The sequence below is a fragment of the Pollicipes pollicipes genome, unplaced genomic scaffold, assembly GCF_011947565.3.
Source record: "Pollicipes pollicipes isolate AB1234 unplaced genomic scaffold, Ppol_2.1 Scaffold_6052;HRSCAF=7182_pilon_pilon_pilon, whole genome shotgun sequence".
Classification (NCBI taxonomy): domain Eukaryota; kingdom Metazoa; phylum Arthropoda; class Thecostraca; order Pollicipedomorpha; family Pollicipedidae; genus Pollicipes; species Pollicipes pollicipes.
The window spans coordinates 24,861,327-24,878,702 of record NW_023596805.1 but is presented as its reverse complement, the minus strand read 5'-3'; the positions used below and the strand labels follow the sequence as shown (position 1 = coordinate 24,878,702).

Sequence of the window (17,376 nt, the reverse complement as noted above, 5' to 3'; positions counted from 1 at the left end):
ACTGGAGACTGTGCAGTCGGCCGTCCGCACCCTGGAACCGGTCAGCCACCGAGCAGGGGCGTGTTCATGGAGGCAGGGGCGGGGCCAAGGAGGGCAGGGGCGGGGCCAGGTCTGGCCGTCTGGCAGAGCCGGCTGGAGACTGTGCAGTCGGCCGTCCTAACCATAGAGTCGGTCAGCCACCGAGCCGGAGCAGGGATGGGACCAGGGAGAGCAGGGGCATGGCCAGGCAGAGCAGGGGCGTGTTCAGGGAGGCCAGGGGGCGTCTTCAGGGAGGCCAGGGGCGTGTTCAGGGAGACCAGGGGGCGTCTTCAGGGAGGCCAGGGGCGTCTTCAGGGAGGCCAGGGGCGAGGTGTAGTCCGTTCGTCTGAAGGGTGTCACGTGTTCTGCGTTGCTGTATCGTGGGTGACGTGTGTCAGGCGTTGAAATGTCACGTGATGTACATCAGTGTGTCACCTGTCATGAAAGTGATGGAAGGTGCCTCGCATTAATACGTCATGTAACTGATGCATGTATACCGCGTTGATGTGTCACAAATGTGTGGCGGGTGTTTACCGTGTGGTGTGGGCAGTGTGCCGGCATTGACGTGTGTCGGAGGTGTGTGCTGGATGGCTCGTGCGTGTTCTGTGGGGGCTTAGAGTACGGGACTGGCATGGACCGGAATGAGTTGTCCGGCTTGTCTCTGGGACGAGCTGTGAGGTACGGCCGTGTGAACAAGTGTCCAGGTGAAGTGAAGGTAAGTGAAGTGAGGCTTCAGTCTGCGGGAGTTGCGCCGGATTAACCAGGATCACAGCGAGCAATCTCCGGGAGGGTAGTGGCAAGCACAATCCGCCTCATTTAATGTAACTGGGGCTTTAAGATATCGGTACCGCTCTTCCAATGGTTTCGCGGCCAAGTGTCAGGTACCCTTAAGGTTCGGCATCTGTCCCCGTTCACGGTCATTGACACTCGTGTCACAGTGTACGTGACCTTGACTTGACCTCGCTTCTCAGAGTCCACTGCGCTGTTTCCCAAACACGATACCAGTGTGGCATCGCTTGCCTTGCCTCCTCAGTTCTCACGCCGTCCGGTCCGACATTGACCACGCACTGCACCGACCTGACCTGACCTGACCTGCGCTCAGGTGCTGACGGCTCGGCGGGCGGTGCTGACGCTGGCCAGGGACCGCCTCCGGGCCCGCGGCAGCCCGGCAGCGCAGGTTCTCGACCTTCAGATCGGCCGCTGCTGGCTCCGCAGCGCTCGGGTCTCGCGCCAGTAAGGCCCGCCCCGGGCTGTCGCTGTGACATCTCGGCTTTCGTTTTGTTGTTTATTGGTGTTTTTGGTTGCTCCAACTACAGTGGTCATTTTGCTCCCAACCTGGGCTTTCTTAGTGACAGGGCTGACATTTTTGGTTGGTGGTTCTGCCGTATGGGCGCTTAGACATTTGCAAATGCAGCAGGCATTTTGCGTGATATTAGCATCGTCTTTGCCGTACCTTTAGCTGTATTTTTACCTGCGCAACTACTTGCAGGCGTGTTACTGGAATCGTTGTAGCTGATTCGTTTGTGGAATCGTGACGGTCTACGAATGAACCTACTGCAGAAGTGTTGGGCTCCAGATTTCACCTGATTGGTGTTGCTGACTTGGGTTAGCTTGGCGTCACTTTGATGGTAGCAATTCAGAGGTTTATGTGCTTTGCTCCCTTCAGAACCAATCGCCCAACCCCCAAGTGTAGGTCTCGCCGAATGGTTTCGTTTTACGTTGTCGGTGTCGGTGTCGCATTTGGACGGCATGCAACACTGTCGCTAAGGCGTCTTCTCACCCCGTCGAGCCGCTCCACGGTTTATGTGCGAACTGATCTCTCTCCGAAATGACAGCAGCGCGCGCGGTCACCACCGACGCGCCATCCACCGTGTGACGTCACGTCTGATGACGTCACCGCAGGGCGGGGCAGCTGCAGCGGGCGTCCAACTGCCTACTGCAGCTGGAGCGCCTGGAGCGCTGCCTGCCGGAGGCGTTCGTAGAGCGGGCGAGTCTACTGTGGCGTCGAGGGGAGGGCGACGGTGCGATACGTGAGCTTCGCCAGGGCATCGAGAGTCACTTCCCCGACTGGACGACCAAGATCAAAGGTGAGGGTGTCAGGTCAGCGGTGAGACGACCAATTCAGGGGCGAGGGAGTCAGAGCACAGACGAGAACGACGGGGTAAAGGTGGAGATGCAGATCAAAGGTGACAGTGCTGTGGCAAAGGCGAGATATGTCGAGCCCTGGTGACCAGTGGGATGGTCAGAGGTAAGAGCCCTGGTGACCAGTGGGATGGCCAGAGGTAAGAGCCCTGGTGACCAGTGGGATGGTCAGAGGTGAGAGCCCTGGTGACCAGTGGGATGGTCAGAGGTAAGAGCCCTGGTGACCAGTGGGATGGTCAGAGGTAAGAGCCCTGGTGACCAGTGGGATGGTCAGAGGTAAGAGCCCTGGTGACCAGTGGGATGGTCAGAGGTGAGAGCCCTGGTGACGAGTGGGATGGTCAGAGACGGTGGCCTGGCTAACCAGTTTGATGGTCAGATGTGAGAAGTGTGGGTTGGCGGTTAGAGGACGAGGGTATTGTTAAGACATAAAGAAAGACATATGGCTGACAAAGAGACACAAAAGTTCATCGCTGTTGGCATGTTGTGTGAACCTGTTGGTCAGGTTCCGTTCACGTCCTCGAAACTAATCTTACTACGTGAACTGCATGAATTTAGCTGGAAATGAGATCTTGAGACCGGCAGAATTTGTGTAAGCGGTTTTTAGATATTGCTACAGAGGATTTTCCCACGACTTCATTTGTCCGCCCATCCAAATGGTTCGCTACTCTTTGACTAAATGACATCTGCATCTGCATAGTCATACTCCTTTCTTTTGTTAAATGTGACTGGTTTCCTCTACGCGTCAGCCTAATTTCCAGTGCTCCGTGTAGATCTACGGGCCCAGATATTGCTGAGAGGGCCCAGGCAGGGGTGAGGACGCAGGTGAATGATACCCGATGGGCGCATGTAAGCGATACATTGACTGATGAGGAGATCAGGTGTGATGCAAGTATAATTGTGATTGAAAAGATTGAATGGAGCTTTATCTTTCTAAGACGGAGCAAAGCAGAGGTCCTATGAAGATGGTCGTGGCAGATCCTTGTGCGATAGGTAATGTAATGATTACGTGAAGCACTCATTGAAAATGTTAACTCAGTGACAGCAACCTTGTGCGATAGGTAATGTATTGATTACGTGAAGCACTCATTGAAAACGTTAACTCAGTGACAGCAAATCCGAGCACAGCAGCTCATATATAATATTTCTTCATCATACCTCGCCCACCAAGTCGACCCGAGGTCCACCATCTGACGTCACTCCTCTGTCCGTGTGACATCACTCCCCTGTCGGTGTGACGTCGCTACCCTGCCCGTGTGACGTCACTCCTCTGTCCGTGTGACGTCACAGGCGGTGGCTTGGCCGAGTCGGAGCGTCAGATTCTGGCGGAGGCCAAGCTGCTGCTGGCGCGCTACTGCGAGGAGTCGGCCAACATGGACAGCAACGTCATCAACCAGCACTTCGTCGAGACGACTGAGGTGGGAGCCTGCGCTACGCCGGTGCCGGGGTGGAAACCGGGCGCCGTGTGTGTGGAAGGAAGGCCTGTATGCGTTATGATTTCGATGGTCCCCCCCCCCCCCCCACAACCCAAACACAACTTAAGACAGTCGTCATCAATCGGCAACCCAACGGTGGTCTGAGGCGTTGCCGTTTTGTGTTCGACTGTTGCGGGTAGCGGCGGACAGAAGCAGTGCGAAACACGTGCTGTAACGTTGAGTAACGTCGCATGTACTGAATGTGGTGGCCTGTTTCCCGGGTGGATCGCGGGTAGCACTTCGTCGGGCTGGATCGGCTGCGTGCCTTGTTACACATATAACCACCAGCGAGCTGAGCCTCGAAAAGATGCGCAGAAACGTGAAACTGACCTTACAGTGCGTCCCTACGACGCTCCCGCCGTGACCTCGCTGCCGATATGACCCAGCAACGTGACCTCGTCGCCGCCACGTGACCGTGACGTGTTTCTCTCCGGCGTCAGATCCGCAAGGACTGGGAGGACGTCCACTTCTACACGGCCAAGTACCTGGACCGGCTGCTGGCGGCGCGGCTGGCCGGCGAGCGGGACTCGAACCAGCTAGGCGCCCGGGTGGTGCACGCCCTTGGTACGGGACGGCCGGGTGGTGTACGCTCTCGGTACGGGACGGCCGGGTGGTGCACGCCCTCGGTACGGGCCGGCCGGGTGGTGCACGCCCTCGGTACGGGCAGGCTGGGCGGTGTACGCCCTCGGTACGGGCCGGCCGGGTGGTGCACGCCCTCTGTACGGGACGGCCGGGTGGTGCACGCCCTCGGTATGGGCCAGCCGGGCGGTGCACGCCCTCGGTACGGGCCGGCCGGGTGGTGCACGCCCTCGGTACAAGTCGCCAGACGGCTGGCGCGGCTCGTCCGGCCGTGTGCAGGCGCCCTCCGGCACACCGCTGTGACCCTTTGACCCCTGAGACCCGTGGCCACACCTGTGGCCGTGTGTTCTGTGTCGGCGACCTGTGACGGTGAGACCATGTGACTTGTTTGTGCCGTGTGTTCAGGATGAACGACGGTGAGACCATGTGACTTGTTTGTGCCGTGTGTTCAGGATGAACGACGCCGCAGAGTTACCCACGTCCGTTTGTCGTGGAGCGTTTGTGTCTGGACATGCGTCGAGACATAACAGTCTGATCCCCACCTCGGTATCCTGCGGCCGGTCGGTCGGGCTCCCCCGGCGACTGTGACGATCGTGACGGACGCAGCTCTGCGCGGTGATGTGACGTCACAAGTTGGGCCAGCGCGGCGTGCATTGCTACCGGCGCCGGTCAATCATTGATCGCCGATCACCAACACCGATCAATGATCGTTGTTTCCCGTCGTGGCGGTCTGCGGAATAGTCCAGAACCTGTGTCATAGTGATCGCTGTTTTGCCTATGTCTGTTCTGTTTGTGCCTGGTGTGAAGCATGTGAGGGTGATGAGCTGAGTGGCAATGTGACCTCTGACTTGTGTGTTTGCCTATACGTGACCTCCGGGCAGGCCGTGACCCGTGAGCTGTGCTGCTGACCCGTGGGATGTAGTGGTGTGCTCTCCGACCCCTGGCCTGACCTGTGAGGCATCGACCTGACTTCTGGGGCGTCTGACCTGACCTCTGAGGTATCTAATACGACCCTTGAGGCATTTTACCTGACATCTGAGGCATGTGACCTGACCTCTGAGGCATGCGACCTGACCTCTGAGGCATCTGACCTGACCTCTGAGGCATCTGACCTGACTTCTGAGGGATATGACCCAACCCCTGAGGCGTCTGCAATGACAGTGGCATGTCACCCGACAGGCAAGTCTTTGCAGTACGGCTGTCAACATGTGTACGAGTCGATGCCGCGACTTCTCAGCATCTGGCTCGACTACGGCGCCCAGGAGAACGGCGGCAAACAGCGACCCGCTGACGCCGCCCTGGTGGCCAAGGTGAGAACTAACACCCTCGCCCAGGGGAGGGGCGCCAAACCGTGGCCGTCCGCCGCCGCCCGGAGGGCTAAGGTCAGAACCAGTGGACGCACAGAGGCTGTGGTGATGTGATGAGAGTTTAGAGATAATGTAAATTATCGATAGCTAGTTTCCCACTGCAACCAATGAGTGTACCCTCCGTGTAGGGGCGCAGTTTGACTTAAACGTCAAACTGCTACTGCAAACTTGTGATGTCTCCTCTCGAATCACCCATCCAGCCAAGAGCGGACCTTGCAACGTATCATGAGGCGCGGAGCTCGCGCCCCGTGATTCGCGACATCACTATTATTTGAAAATGGAGCATGAAGGGGGTAACATTTCCAATTGTGGCGTCTCGTCAGGGATATTGTGGCGGATTGCGGTGCAGGGTGCCGTTCACTACCCATGGTTGGGATGTCGTAATGCATTGCACACATTGACTGTGCGCAATCCTTTCGACATTTACAAACGTTTTTCTGTTGTCCTTAATTCATGATTCACCAGTTCTGCGATCTAATGCCACCACATTCTGCCGCATCAATTGATAGACCTCTGACCAGCTGATCTCTTAGCTGATATATCTCCGACCAGTTGAAATAGATCTGACTAGCTGATATCTGTCCAGCTGATATACTTCTGACCAGCTGATATCTCGTGTGTGCGGAGCTGACGTGAGCGTGAGACAGCTGTGGAGGCCCTCTCCCCCCCCCCACCCCCCCCCCCCTCTGACACCTCCCGGGTCGCGTGTGCCGGCAGAGCGTGGAGCTGATGTGTCGTCGCGTGGGACAGCTGTGGAGCCCCCCCCCCCCCCCCTGACGCCTCCCGGGTCGCCGTGTGCCGGCAGAGCGTGGAGCTGATGTGTCGCCGCGTGGGACAGCTCCTGGAAGCGCTGCCGCTCTACTGCTTCCTCACTTCGTTGCCCCAGATCATCTCCCGCATCTGCCACGGCCGGCCGCAGGTGTACGCCCAGATCCGCGACATCCTGGCCGCGCTGCTCGCCACCTACCCCAAACAGTGCATGTGGTACGTGCGCAGACGCAGGGACGCGACGTCCCCGGGCGAGCGACGCCGGTCTCTTGAAGGCTGTACCTCAAGCGTGTTGTGGGCCCTGGGAAAGATGAGCACTCTCTATGCCGATTGTAACAATTTATTGTTACAGTGAATAGTTTTCAGCGCACTTTAAATGCGGAAGGCAAACAGATGTAAAAAGTTGGAAGATGCGGTGCGTGTTCCAGGTTCTCCAGGTATAATATTTTAAAGCCTCAACGGGAAGGATCTCCGGTGTCTGCAAGTCTTAAAACATATGTTGTTTGTTTGCCAGCATCCCTAGTGTTTCGAGTGTCGTTTGTTGTTATCAGTTGACATGGTGTCATTAATAGCATTGGCGATATCAAAGTAGCATACTGAAGGTCATCCTTCAATCAACTTCATATTTCAAAAAGGACTCGATAAGTTCCCCCCCCCCCCCCGCCCAAATGTGTTAAGCCTAGAGAAAGAATTGGAAGCAAATAGATGTCAGTCCAGATTTTAGGGCTTGCGAACATACCGAGGTTTGCGAGCTGCACGAATGTGTATACATGCATGAATAGTATCACTGTTAGATTTTGGAATGGTCTAATGCCTAAAACATCTTCCGCAGTCCAGTTACAATGTAGTCGGACACTTCGTTCACCGGCCATTGCTTTCGCCACGTTGGTCGTTTGCAGAGGCTATGCAGTTTCCACGATAACACACCTGCCCAATGCCACGTGACACAGGTGTTCGTCACCCACCATCCAAACGTTCGAAACACCCACCTTGCTGTCCGCCTCCAGCCTGCACAACTTCCGTCCTCCGTAAATGCGCCGTCGTCGGGGATCGAACCCACGGCCTCCGTGTGTCCGCCGCCGCAGGTACATGCTGGCCGTGTCCCGCTCGTCCTACCCCATGCGCGTGGAGCGGTGTCAGGACGTGTTCTCGCGAGCCAAAGCCAAGAAGCCCTCGCTGGGCCAGTTCATCTCTGACGCCACCAAGCTGGCCGATAAGCTGATCGACCTGTCGAACAAGCCCGTCGAGAAAAAGGTGGGTGGATTTGGCGGACGGTGGGTGGATTTGTTGGGCTGTGGGTGGGTTCGTTGGGTGATCAGGTGTATTTAGCGGACGGTGGGATGGGCTTGTGGATCGATAACACGTGGAATAGAGACGTGTGGGCAGTAGGTGGGAGTCGAGAGAAACCGTGTTTGGCTTGCCGGCTGCTTTATCTGCACAGATCTGGTGTGGTGTGTCGTATACTATTATCTGGTGTCTCGTATACCGGTGAAGGGCACGCGCGCTGGTGTCATTGCGTGTCGCATGTGAGAAGATCTGGGCCAGAGCAGAGATTGGCGGGTATAACGTGACCAGCAGAACGGTAGCATTAGAAGCCAAGGACTGAACGTAATAGGCACCGTTTTACTGCGCCATGTAACGCTTGATCTTCACCCCTTTTCCTTTGACCTGTGCCACGTGACCTGTGAGGCTGGGGTGAGGCTGAGGTAGGTGTGCATGCCAAAGGTGGTTAAATGTCGTTTGTACTTGTACCCATATTCTGTATTGCATTATGTGACCTTGGCTCCTGACATGGCCCCGTGACATCCAACTCTGACCTCTGACTGCTGAAATATCAACCACATGGTCTCTGTCCCGTATCCCGTGACCTTTACCATGCGCCCGTGACCTTTGACGTACACTCCGTGACCTTGGCATGTGCACCGTGGCCTTTCACCTGTAACCCGTGACATATGACCTGTACCCCGGCCCTCTGACGCATATGCCGTGACCTCTGACCGGTAGACGAGCAAGGTCAGCCTGGCCTCGTTCTTCCCGAGCATCCGCCGTCTGGTGTCGGCGGGATTCTCTCAGATTCTGGTGCCGCTACAGCAGCAGATGACGGTGAGACGTCGCCGCACGATCGAATGATGACGTCATCGTCCCCAGCATAGCATTGATTGAGAACAAATTGACGACCGTTATGTCTAGAAATCGTGTTCGCGGACGCCAGATATGATCGACTCAACAACTACATTGTAGGCTTTTGATCGCCGCATGGCTTATGGAATGGCGGGTTTGAATGACATTATCGTTATGGTGCCTGGGTGACCTTGGAACAGGCTCCCCAAAAAAGCCTGCACATCTTCTGACGTTTACTTAGAAACCACGTGGGTTGATGTCGTAAGAAGGATAGGCCTGTGAACTACACCGAATGATCTTCAAGATGGCTGTTTCAGTTCAAAACCCCATACAAATGTGGAACACTCCCTTTAAGCAGCATTTCGGTCCTCCACTTCGCGATTCGAAAGGCTGATCTGGGGATTGGCAGTTCCTATAACATCAGACCGATATGAATTGTCTCACTATGGCACACAAAAATTCAACAACACATGTCATTGGCACTGCGAAAGCCTTATCACCCTTGCTTGCGTCAATTCCCCGGCGCGCTGCGGCGAGTCCGGTAAGCTCAGCTTGCCCGTGCGTCCGCCAGGTGACTCTGCCAGAGACGGCGGCGCAGCACGGCTTCGGCTTCCGGCCGTTTCCGGAGGAGCAGGTGTGCATCGCCAGCTTTGAGGACGAGCTGGAGGTGATGCCCTCCCTGGTCAGGCCGAAGAAGATCACCATCCGCGGCACCGATGGCAAGAAGTGGGTGATGACCGTGTTCCTGCCGGTTTTGATTTGTCAGCCGTTCGGGCCGAGTAGCAGCGCAGATCTACACTCAGAACAAGTGCTGCATTGGTCTGCTCTGTATTATAAATGACGTTGGCAGTCGGTGCCCGTTGGCGTGGGAGACTTCTTGGTGCGGGTCATCCCACCTTTTGTCGCCTCGTTTTGCGCGCTGTTCGTGGCGCACCGAGTTCTGGTCACCAATATTGGCTGTCATATTGTAGCATGTCAGTGAAGGTGGGCTTGTGCATAGTACGCCGCAGTTTTTGAGTACCAATCAGTGCCACGTTCCTATATGTATCGAGTTTAAATCTTAACGACACCTGGCCTTTTACCCAGATCATGGGAGAAATCCCCACTCATGAACCTCCATGCCTGCACGAACGTTTTAACATCACCCACTTACTCAAAAACTCCTTGACCGGGATTCGAACCGGCGTTGTCAGGTACACGATGATGGCCAACCCAAGGACGACCTGCGCAAGGACTCGCGTCTGATGGAGTTCAACACGCTGGTGAACCGGCATCTGACGCGGCACGGCGAGGCGCGCGAGCGGAGTCCTGCGGATCCGCACCTACACCGTCATCCCGCTCAACGACGAGTGCGGACTGCTGCAGTGGGTGCGTACGCGCTCTGACATGTAGATGATGTGCTGCTTGAGGGCTGAGTGTGGCCCGCTGTGTCTGGTGCGTACACGCTGTGACATCGCGGTAGCGTGTAATACGCTGTTACCTCGTTTGCGGAGCATGAACTGCGACATAGCACGGCCGTGGAGGCTGTTTGACATCGCCTACGGCTGGCTGTTGTGCTGCCGAAGTGATGCGGATGCGGCAAGCCGGTAGACAGTCAATTTTGAGTTTGATTCGCTGCTGGGCGCACCGCACCGTGATTCGGCAGCGCGGTAGCCCGCGGTAGGCGGTTTGCTACATGACCCACTCTACCCAGTGTGGAGTGTTTAGCTGTAATCGCCGCCTTAAAGACATCACAGCAAGATTATCACATTGTCAGTCCTGGTGAAAGCGCCGTGCGTTATACATCGAGCACGCACCCCGTGAGCTAGCGCCCAGGGCCTGAACTACTCCGGCGAACGTCCGCTAACCCTTGCTGACCCCTGGATGACCTCCCAAGAACCCTGTCATTGGACGCCGTCCTCTGTTATCTCCTGCCGGCAGGCGTAGCCACGGACAACCTCACAGGCTCAATAAGCCTGTTTGTCCTGGAACCCCGCCGACCATATTTGACCGCCAAGTGACCTTGTGCTGACCTCTGATGACCCCTGCCTGTCCTCTGGTTACTCCTGCTGAACTCTGATGGCCCCCGCTGACCTCTGATTACCCGTACTGACCTTTGATGACCCCTGCTGAACTATGATGGCCGCTGCTGACCCATGATGACACCTGCTTACCTCTGATGCTCCTTACCGACCTTTGATAACACCTGCTGACCTCTGACCGCCGGCGACAGGTGCCGAACCTGAGCGGTATGCGCCAGGTGCTGCTGAGCCAGTACCGGCAGCGGGGCGGTATGATGACCAACGCCGAGCTGAAGCAGACTGCGGCGCAGCTGGACGACTCGCTGGAGAGGAAGCGGGCGATATTTACGGAGAAGTTGCTGCCGCGACACCCAGCCGTGCTGGGCGGCTGGCTCCGGGCCACCTTCCCTGACCCGCAAGCCTGGTGAGGGCACACCGTCGTCTGTTGCCTGGTGTGCTGCGCCGCTTTGGGATTGCCTGACTCGGCCGTCTGTCATATGGGTGTGCCATCTCATTGATCTAACTCGCTCGTCAACATCACTCTGCTGTCGTGCTCAGTTGTGTGTCTCAGCTTTCTGTCGTCTGACTTTGCAAATAAGCAACACCATACTTCTCCACTAGCGTTTGTCGTCCTGCATACGGCGCGTCCAACGCACGACCGAATCATGCCACGGTGACTGTCATGTAATGTCTAGCACATCACCAGAATGTTTGGCACGTCACCAGACCGGCTGATGCATCACCGGACCGCCTTATACGTCACGAGACCGTTTGACACATAACTAGACTGTTTGACATGTCACCAGACCGTCTGACACATCACCAGACTGTTTGACATGTTGCCAGACCGTCTAACACATCACCAAACTGTTTGACATGTCATCAGACCGTCTGACATATCACCGGACTGTTTGACATGTCACCAGGCCGCCTGACACGTCACCAGGCCGCCTGACACGTCACCAGACCGCCTGACACGTCACCAGACGGTATGACACGGTGCTGCGCTCTCGTCAGGTACGCGGCCCGTCTCAACTACGCCCGGACGGCCGCTGTGATGTCCATGATCGGCTACATCCTGGGTCTGGGCGACCGCCACGGCGAGAACATACTGCTGGACTCCTCCAGCGGCGACTGCGTCCACGTGGACTTCAACTGCCTCTTCAACAAGGTCAGCGTGTTGGAGGTCGGCGGGCCCTGTAACAGAGCGTCCGTGGTGGAGAGGTCAGGCAGCTGTACAGTAAAGATGGCTTGTGGAGATAGGACTAGTTTCGGGCGAGATCACAGGCGTGAGAGCAGGGACTTACCCGTACTGTTTGATTATGTCATAAATGTCCCAAATATGGTCTGTATTTTTAACTAGGGCCGCCGCTTCTCAGGCCGGTGGTAGGTGCGGTACGTGACCAGTGTGACCCCTCTCCCGCTGTGTAAAACCCCACCAGTGTGACCCAGCTCCTATGTGACCCCTCTCCCGCTGTGTGACCTCTCTCCCGTTGAGTAACCCGTCCCCCGCTGTGTGACCCCTCTCCTGCTGCATGACACCTCCCCCGCTGTGCGACCATGTCCCGTGTTACCCAACCCCTGTGCGACCCTTCTCCCTTTATGTGGTCCTCTCCAGTATAACCCCTCTCCCCTTGTGTGACACTGTCCTGTGTGATCTTACTCCTGAGTGACCCTTCTCTCATGTGTGACTCCTCCTGTGTGATCCCTTTTCCCCTGTGTGACCCTCCTTTGTGACCCCTCTCCTCCTGTATGACCCCACACCTGTGTGACCTCACTCTTGTGTGACACTCTGTCCCCGTCTATGACTCCTCTCCCCCTGTATGCCCCCACTCCTGTGTGACCCTATTCCTGTGTGACCCCACTCTTGTGTGACCCCTGTCCCCTCATGTGACCCCCCTCCCGCGTGACCCCACTGCTCTGTGACCCCTCTTCCCCTGTGTGACTCCTCTCCCTCTTGTGTGACCCGTCTCCCCTGTGTGACTCCTCTCCCCCTGTGTGACCCCTCTCCCCTTGTGTGACCCCTCTCCCCCTATGTGACCCCTCTCCCCCATGACCATCTGCTGTGTGTGACCCTTGTCCCCCGTGTGATCTCTCCCCATGTAACCCCTCCCTACGTGACCACTGCCCTCTCCCCCATGTGACTCCCTCTTTCCCGCGTGACTCCCCCCTGTGTGATCACTCTCCCCCATGTGACTTCCCCCTGTGTGACCACACTCTCCCGTGTGACTTCCCCCTGTGTGACCACTCTCCCCATATGACCCCCTTTTCTCTCTCCGTGCTCAGGGGGAGCTGTTTGACTGGCCGGAGCGGGTGCCGTTCCGCCTGACCCACAACATGGTGGACGCCCTCGGACCGACCGGTGTCGAGGGGGTGAGTGTGTGAGGGGAGGGGCGCCGACCGCGCTCTGACGTGGCTCACAGGGTTCAGACTAGGCTGGCAGTGCATGGGGGAGTGTGGCACGGTGTACTGACGGTTAGCCAGCTCACAATTATAAAAAACAACGTACTAGAGCTGGCGTCTGTAACCTTTCGAGTTAACCGGGCTTTGATATCTGGACTATACTAGCTGTAGTTCTGACCGTGCCGTGGTGTGTTGCCAGCTGTAGTTCTGACTGTGCCGTGGTGTGTCGCTAGCTGTAGTTCTGACCGTGCGTTGGTGCGTTGCCAGGTGTACCGGACAGCCTGCGAGGTCACCATGTCCGTGATGCGCCAGCAGCAGGACGCGCTGATGTGCGTGCTGCGCCCGTTCGTGCACGACCCCCTGGTGGAGTGGAGCAAACAGGAGCGCAAGACCAGGGACGTCGGCGAGATCGTCAACGAAAAGGTCCTTTTTTGGCCAGCGGGCGGAGGCCCTCGATGCCGCGCTGTTTGTTCGTTTCATTAGAGAATGCGTCGTAGGCCCTGGTCACCGTTGATGGAAAGTTCTCAGTTCATGCGACCGTATCATTGAAAGCGCATTTGTAACCGAGCCTAGGTATGTTTCATAGTCCCATCTTACTTGCACCACGAAGACAGTCACCGTGTATGTGGTTGGTGACCCGTGACCATGACATATGGTCATTGTATGCCTGTGACCGTGCCATACAGTGACCGGAGTGTGATTACTAACTCCGCGGCCTAACTCCGTGTGGCCGGTAGCCCCATGTTTACGCTACCGAGCGGCGTCGTATGCGCACTGACTGGTGGCGCCTCTGGCGGCAGGCTCAAGCGCACGTGGGAGACATCGAGCAGCGGCTGCGGGGGCAGGTGCGCTCGAAGCTGAAGCCGGTGCCGATCCCGCTGTCGGTGGCGGGTCAGGTCAACTACCTGATCGAGGAGGCCACCAGCGTCGACAACCTCTGTCAGATGTACATCGGCTGGGCGGCTCACTTCTGAACGCTCTCGCCTCGGACCGGGTCCGCGCTCCCAGACGGGGCCCGCGCTCCCATGCCGGGCCCACGCTCTCGGAGCGAGCCGCGCTCCCAGACCGGGCCCGCGCTCCCAGACCGGGCCCGTGCTCCCATACCGGGCCCACGCCCTCGGACCGGGCCGCGCTCCCAGACCGGGCCCGCGCTCCCAGACCGGGCCGCCGGCTGATCTGCGCCGGCCGCTCCTCGGCTGACCGCAGTTCTAAATCCGAGAACGTGTCGGCTGAGTGGGCGCCTTCGAACGGCAGCGTCGTCGGGTTTTGGCGCCTGTGATCGTCAGATTGTCAACGTGTGTGTTCGTTGTGTCCCTGTCTCGTGCGGGGGATATATAGTTGCCGAGAATTGCAGCCGTTTAGACACCGTCGACACTCCGCGGGTAGTCGGTCGATTTCTGCGATCCTTGTTATTGTGGCTGTTGCGTTATGCTACCGACGTATTAGTCGATACTGACGTGAGCGGGAGAACGCGTTATTTATGCATGCCGTCCGTGCTGATGTCTGCTGTTGCCTTCGCTGCGTTTTCTGAGCCATGTTGGATAGCAGGTCAGGATTTGGAAGGTTCTTTTTTGGTTCAGTGGGAGATTTGTCTTGCCGCGTGCGCGGGTCGTCTGGTGCGCTCTTGTCCAGTGGATGCTGATGGACGCGTGCCGAAAGACGCATTTTCGCCGAATACAACTTCGGCCGACATTTGGCCCTTTGCATGTTTCCCTGCAACACGAGGTCTTCCCGAGGCCTACTGACCAACGCTGTTTGGGGTTCAGGATTTCCTGGAGTCATCGCCACCCAGATGAGCTCAGTGATATGCACCACCTACGTGACAGACCTCGTGCAAGCACTAACCCCATTGGATGTTCTGCAACGCGTGCTATATAAAGATAGACATCACACAGCGAGGACAAGTGCATTGTTGGTAGTGCGGTCCTTGCAAAGGTCACATGCTCGTGACATCCCCCCTGGGGTCGTGCAATCCCCCCCCCCCCCCGTTGAATTATGCAGATGCTGGCAAATCCGCCCGTGTCAAAGACTGCGTCGAAATCGAAGCCTCTCCTACGGCGGCCGGTACCGGTGTGAGCGCACCATGTTGCAAAGCTTGTAAGGGCTTCGGAGAATTCGCATCCAAGAGGGGATGCAGGCAGTCATACTTGTAAGCAGGCGGTATCCAAATCCATACCGGTAAGCGCCGCTGCAGCTGTGGCGGTGACCAGCCGTGGTCTAGACGTAGTTAACTAGTACCGGGTGATAAACTGACGAAGACAAGCGCAAAAGCAAACTATGGACGGCTTCGATAACATGTGGAGAACGCGAGGTGAGTTTGATCGTGGTATGAACTTCTTGAAACCGTGGCCATCCATCGAAGGGATCGTCGTACGAAGTCGCCCCCCCCCCCCCCCCTCTCTCTCTTCAGGTTTGGCTCGAGATGCAGATGGCGATAGAAAGTTGTTTTCCTGAGACATGTATACGGCGAATGGAAACGCTCCCAGCGATTTTCACGAACTGCGGCAGGTTATGGCGCACAAGTGAAGCATGGACGTCAAAGAAATGTCCAAAGAAGGTGAACAACTCCACCTGGGTCCGAGCCACCATGCGTCACATCACAACCGCTCTCAAACATCCACCCAGTCATAGCACGCGAAGAATGAGCGTTGCGGGAGCTTACTTCCCGCATTATTTCACAACCCCTCGTTCAACATTGCTTAATGTCATTGCTCAGCTCTGCACAGCACCAAATGCACCTCGCGTGAAAACGTCACCAGCGAACCTCACTGACTTCACGGGCTCACGCGGTCCCTGACGCTCACAGATACGGGTTTGTACTTGCTGACCACTGCTGCATAGTTTCCCATCTGGTCTGCGCCCTCAGCACAGCTGCAGCTGCAGGGCCGATATGTACTCCATGGCCATCTGGAGCGTCTCGTGCTTGGAGAGCTGCGACTCGCTGCCCTGCGGCAGGTGGTGCCGCAGCAGGTCGAACGCCTCGTTGAGCCGCTGCATGCGTCGCCGCTCGCGGCAGTTGGCGCCCTCCCGGCGCCGACGCCATACCGCCTCGCTGGCCGGCGCGCGCCGCTTCTTCTTCGGTGGCGGCGCCTCGGCTTCGACCGCGGCCAGCGCTCTCAGCCAGGGGCGCGCGCAGGCGGAGGTGGCCGCAGCGATGGTTTGTGGTCTGGGGGACGGGCTGGGGCCTGCAGCCGGATCAGCTTCGGTCCCTGAAGCACAGGTGGTCAAAGTCAGTCTCCTCACAGCGAAGCAATGTGATGCATCTTATTTCCTGTGAAAAAGATCACGATCTCTGAAAGAGAGATGGAGCCTATCGCGCTACGGGAGCGCTTGTTTACGAATAAAACCACAGGTGGGGCAAGCCTTGCTTGACCCATGACAGCCTATCCAGTTTAAGCGGCCTCGAACGGCCGTCAACCTATCTGGGAGTCAGAATAGTCACAACCCCTGATCTCAGCTACACGACTTTCAGTACCAACAAACAGTTCGACAAAAGTTGTGGTGTGTAAGTTGTCTGCTATTCGCATGCGAGCTGATCCATCAGGTGTGTTTCCTCACTGAGCATTGCACTATAACATTGTACTATCTCGATGAAAGGCCTGAAGAACATGTGGAAACTGGGGCCAGATGTCGATGCAACAGCGCTGCGCGGCATGGGATGAGTTTATTCCGACTGAGCTGGGAGGGCAGTGCACTGAGCAGTGCGTCCATCCGTTCCCAAGGGAGAACGGGTGGACGCACCGACAGACTCAGGGGAGAACGGGTGGACGCACTGACAGACTCAGGGGAGAACGGATGGACGCATTGACAGACGCAGAGGAGAACGGACGGACGTACTGACAGACCCAGTGGAGAACGGGCGGACGTACTGACAGACCCAGGGGAGAACGGGAGGACGAACTGACAGATCCAAGGGAGAACGGGAGGACGTACTGACAGACCCAAGAGAGAACATTGGGTGGACGTACTGACAGACCCAGGGGAGAACGGGCGGACGTACTGACAGACCCAGGGGAGAACGGGCGGACGCACTGATAGACCCAGAGGAGAACGGGTGGGCGCACTGACAGACCTAGGGGAGAACGGGAGGACGAACTGACAAATCCAAGGGAGAACGGGAGGACGTACTGACAGACCCAGGGGAGAACGGGTGAACGCACTGACAGACCCAGGGGAGAACGGGTGGACGTACTGACAGACCCAGGGGAGAACGGGAGGACGTACTGACAGACCCAGGGAAGAACGGGAGGACGAACTGACAGACCCAAGAGAGAACGGGTGGACGTACTGACAGACCCAGGAGAGAACGGGAGGACGTACTGACAGACCCAGGGAGAACGGGCGGACATGCTGACAGACCCAGAGGAGAACGGATGGGCGCACTGACAGACCCAGGGAGAACGGGCGGACGTACGGACAGCAGTGTGAGTCAAGGGCGAACCCGTTGGCACCCGCGTGTCAACTTTGGACCTTCCGGTTTGTGACATTTTTATTGATGCGAAGTAT

The 17,376-nt window shown here is 57.2% G+C and overlaps 2 protein-coding genes across 2 annotated transcripts; both read left to right on the top strand.

Moving 5' to 3' along the window:
- Nucleotides 1-1,152: 1,152 nt before the first annotated feature.
- On the top strand, nt 1,153-9,746 carry LOC119104260 (serine/threonine-protein kinase atr). Its single transcript, XM_037227954.1, has 10 exons — nt 1,153-1,251; nt 1,921-2,105; nt 3,448-3,575; nt 4,073-4,196; nt 5,391-5,521; nt 6,384-6,562; nt 7,432-7,600; nt 8,351-8,449; nt 9,039-9,193; nt 9,661-9,746. Exons 3-10 carry the CDS (start codon nt 3,531-3,533, stop codon nt 9,710-9,712), a joined length of 954 nt encoding a protein of 317 aa, XP_037083849.1. The 5' UTR covers nt 1,153-1,251; nt 1,921-2,105; nt 3,448-3,530; the 3' UTR covers nt 9,713-9,746.
- LOC119104387 (serine/threonine-protein kinase ATR) lies at nt 9,712-13,844 on the top strand. Its single transcript, XM_037228083.1, has 6 exons — nt 9,712-9,759; nt 10,680-10,891; nt 11,485-11,638; nt 12,754-12,840; nt 13,138-13,293; nt 13,671-13,844. Exons 1-6 carry the CDS (start codon nt 9,712-9,714, stop codon nt 13,842-13,844), a joined length of 831 nt encoding a protein of 276 aa, XP_037083978.1.
- The last annotated feature ends 3,532 nt before the right edge of the window (nt 13,845-17,376 follow it).

Excerpts from the sequence above, each read along its gene's own strand:
- LOC119104387 (XM_037228083.1), top strand. The coding sequence starts at position 9,712 with ATGGAGTTCAACACGCTGGTGAACCGGCATCTGACGCGGCACGGCGAG. Across the intron at positions 11,639-12,753 it reads TCAACTGCCTCTTCAACAAG|GGGGAGCTGTTTGACTGGCC; the intron begins GTCAGCGTGTTG and ends CTCCGTGCTCAG. Across the intron at positions 13,294-13,670 it reads GCGAGATCGTCAACGAAAAG|GCTCAAGCGCACGTGGGAGA; the intron begins GTCCTTTTTTGG and ends CTCTGGCGGCAG.
- LOC119104260 (XM_037227954.1), top strand. The coding sequence starts at position 3,531 with ATGGACAGCAACGTCATCAACCAGCACTTCGTCGAGACGACTGAG. Across the intron at positions 4,197-5,390 it reads CCGGGTGGTGCACGCCCTTG|GCAAGTCTTTGCAGTACGGC; the intron begins GTACGGGACGGC and ends GTCACCCGACAG. Across the intron at positions 8,450-9,038 it reads CGCTACAGCAGCAGATGACG|GTGACTCTGCCAGAGACGGC; the intron begins GTGAGACGTCGC and ends TGCGTCCGCCAG.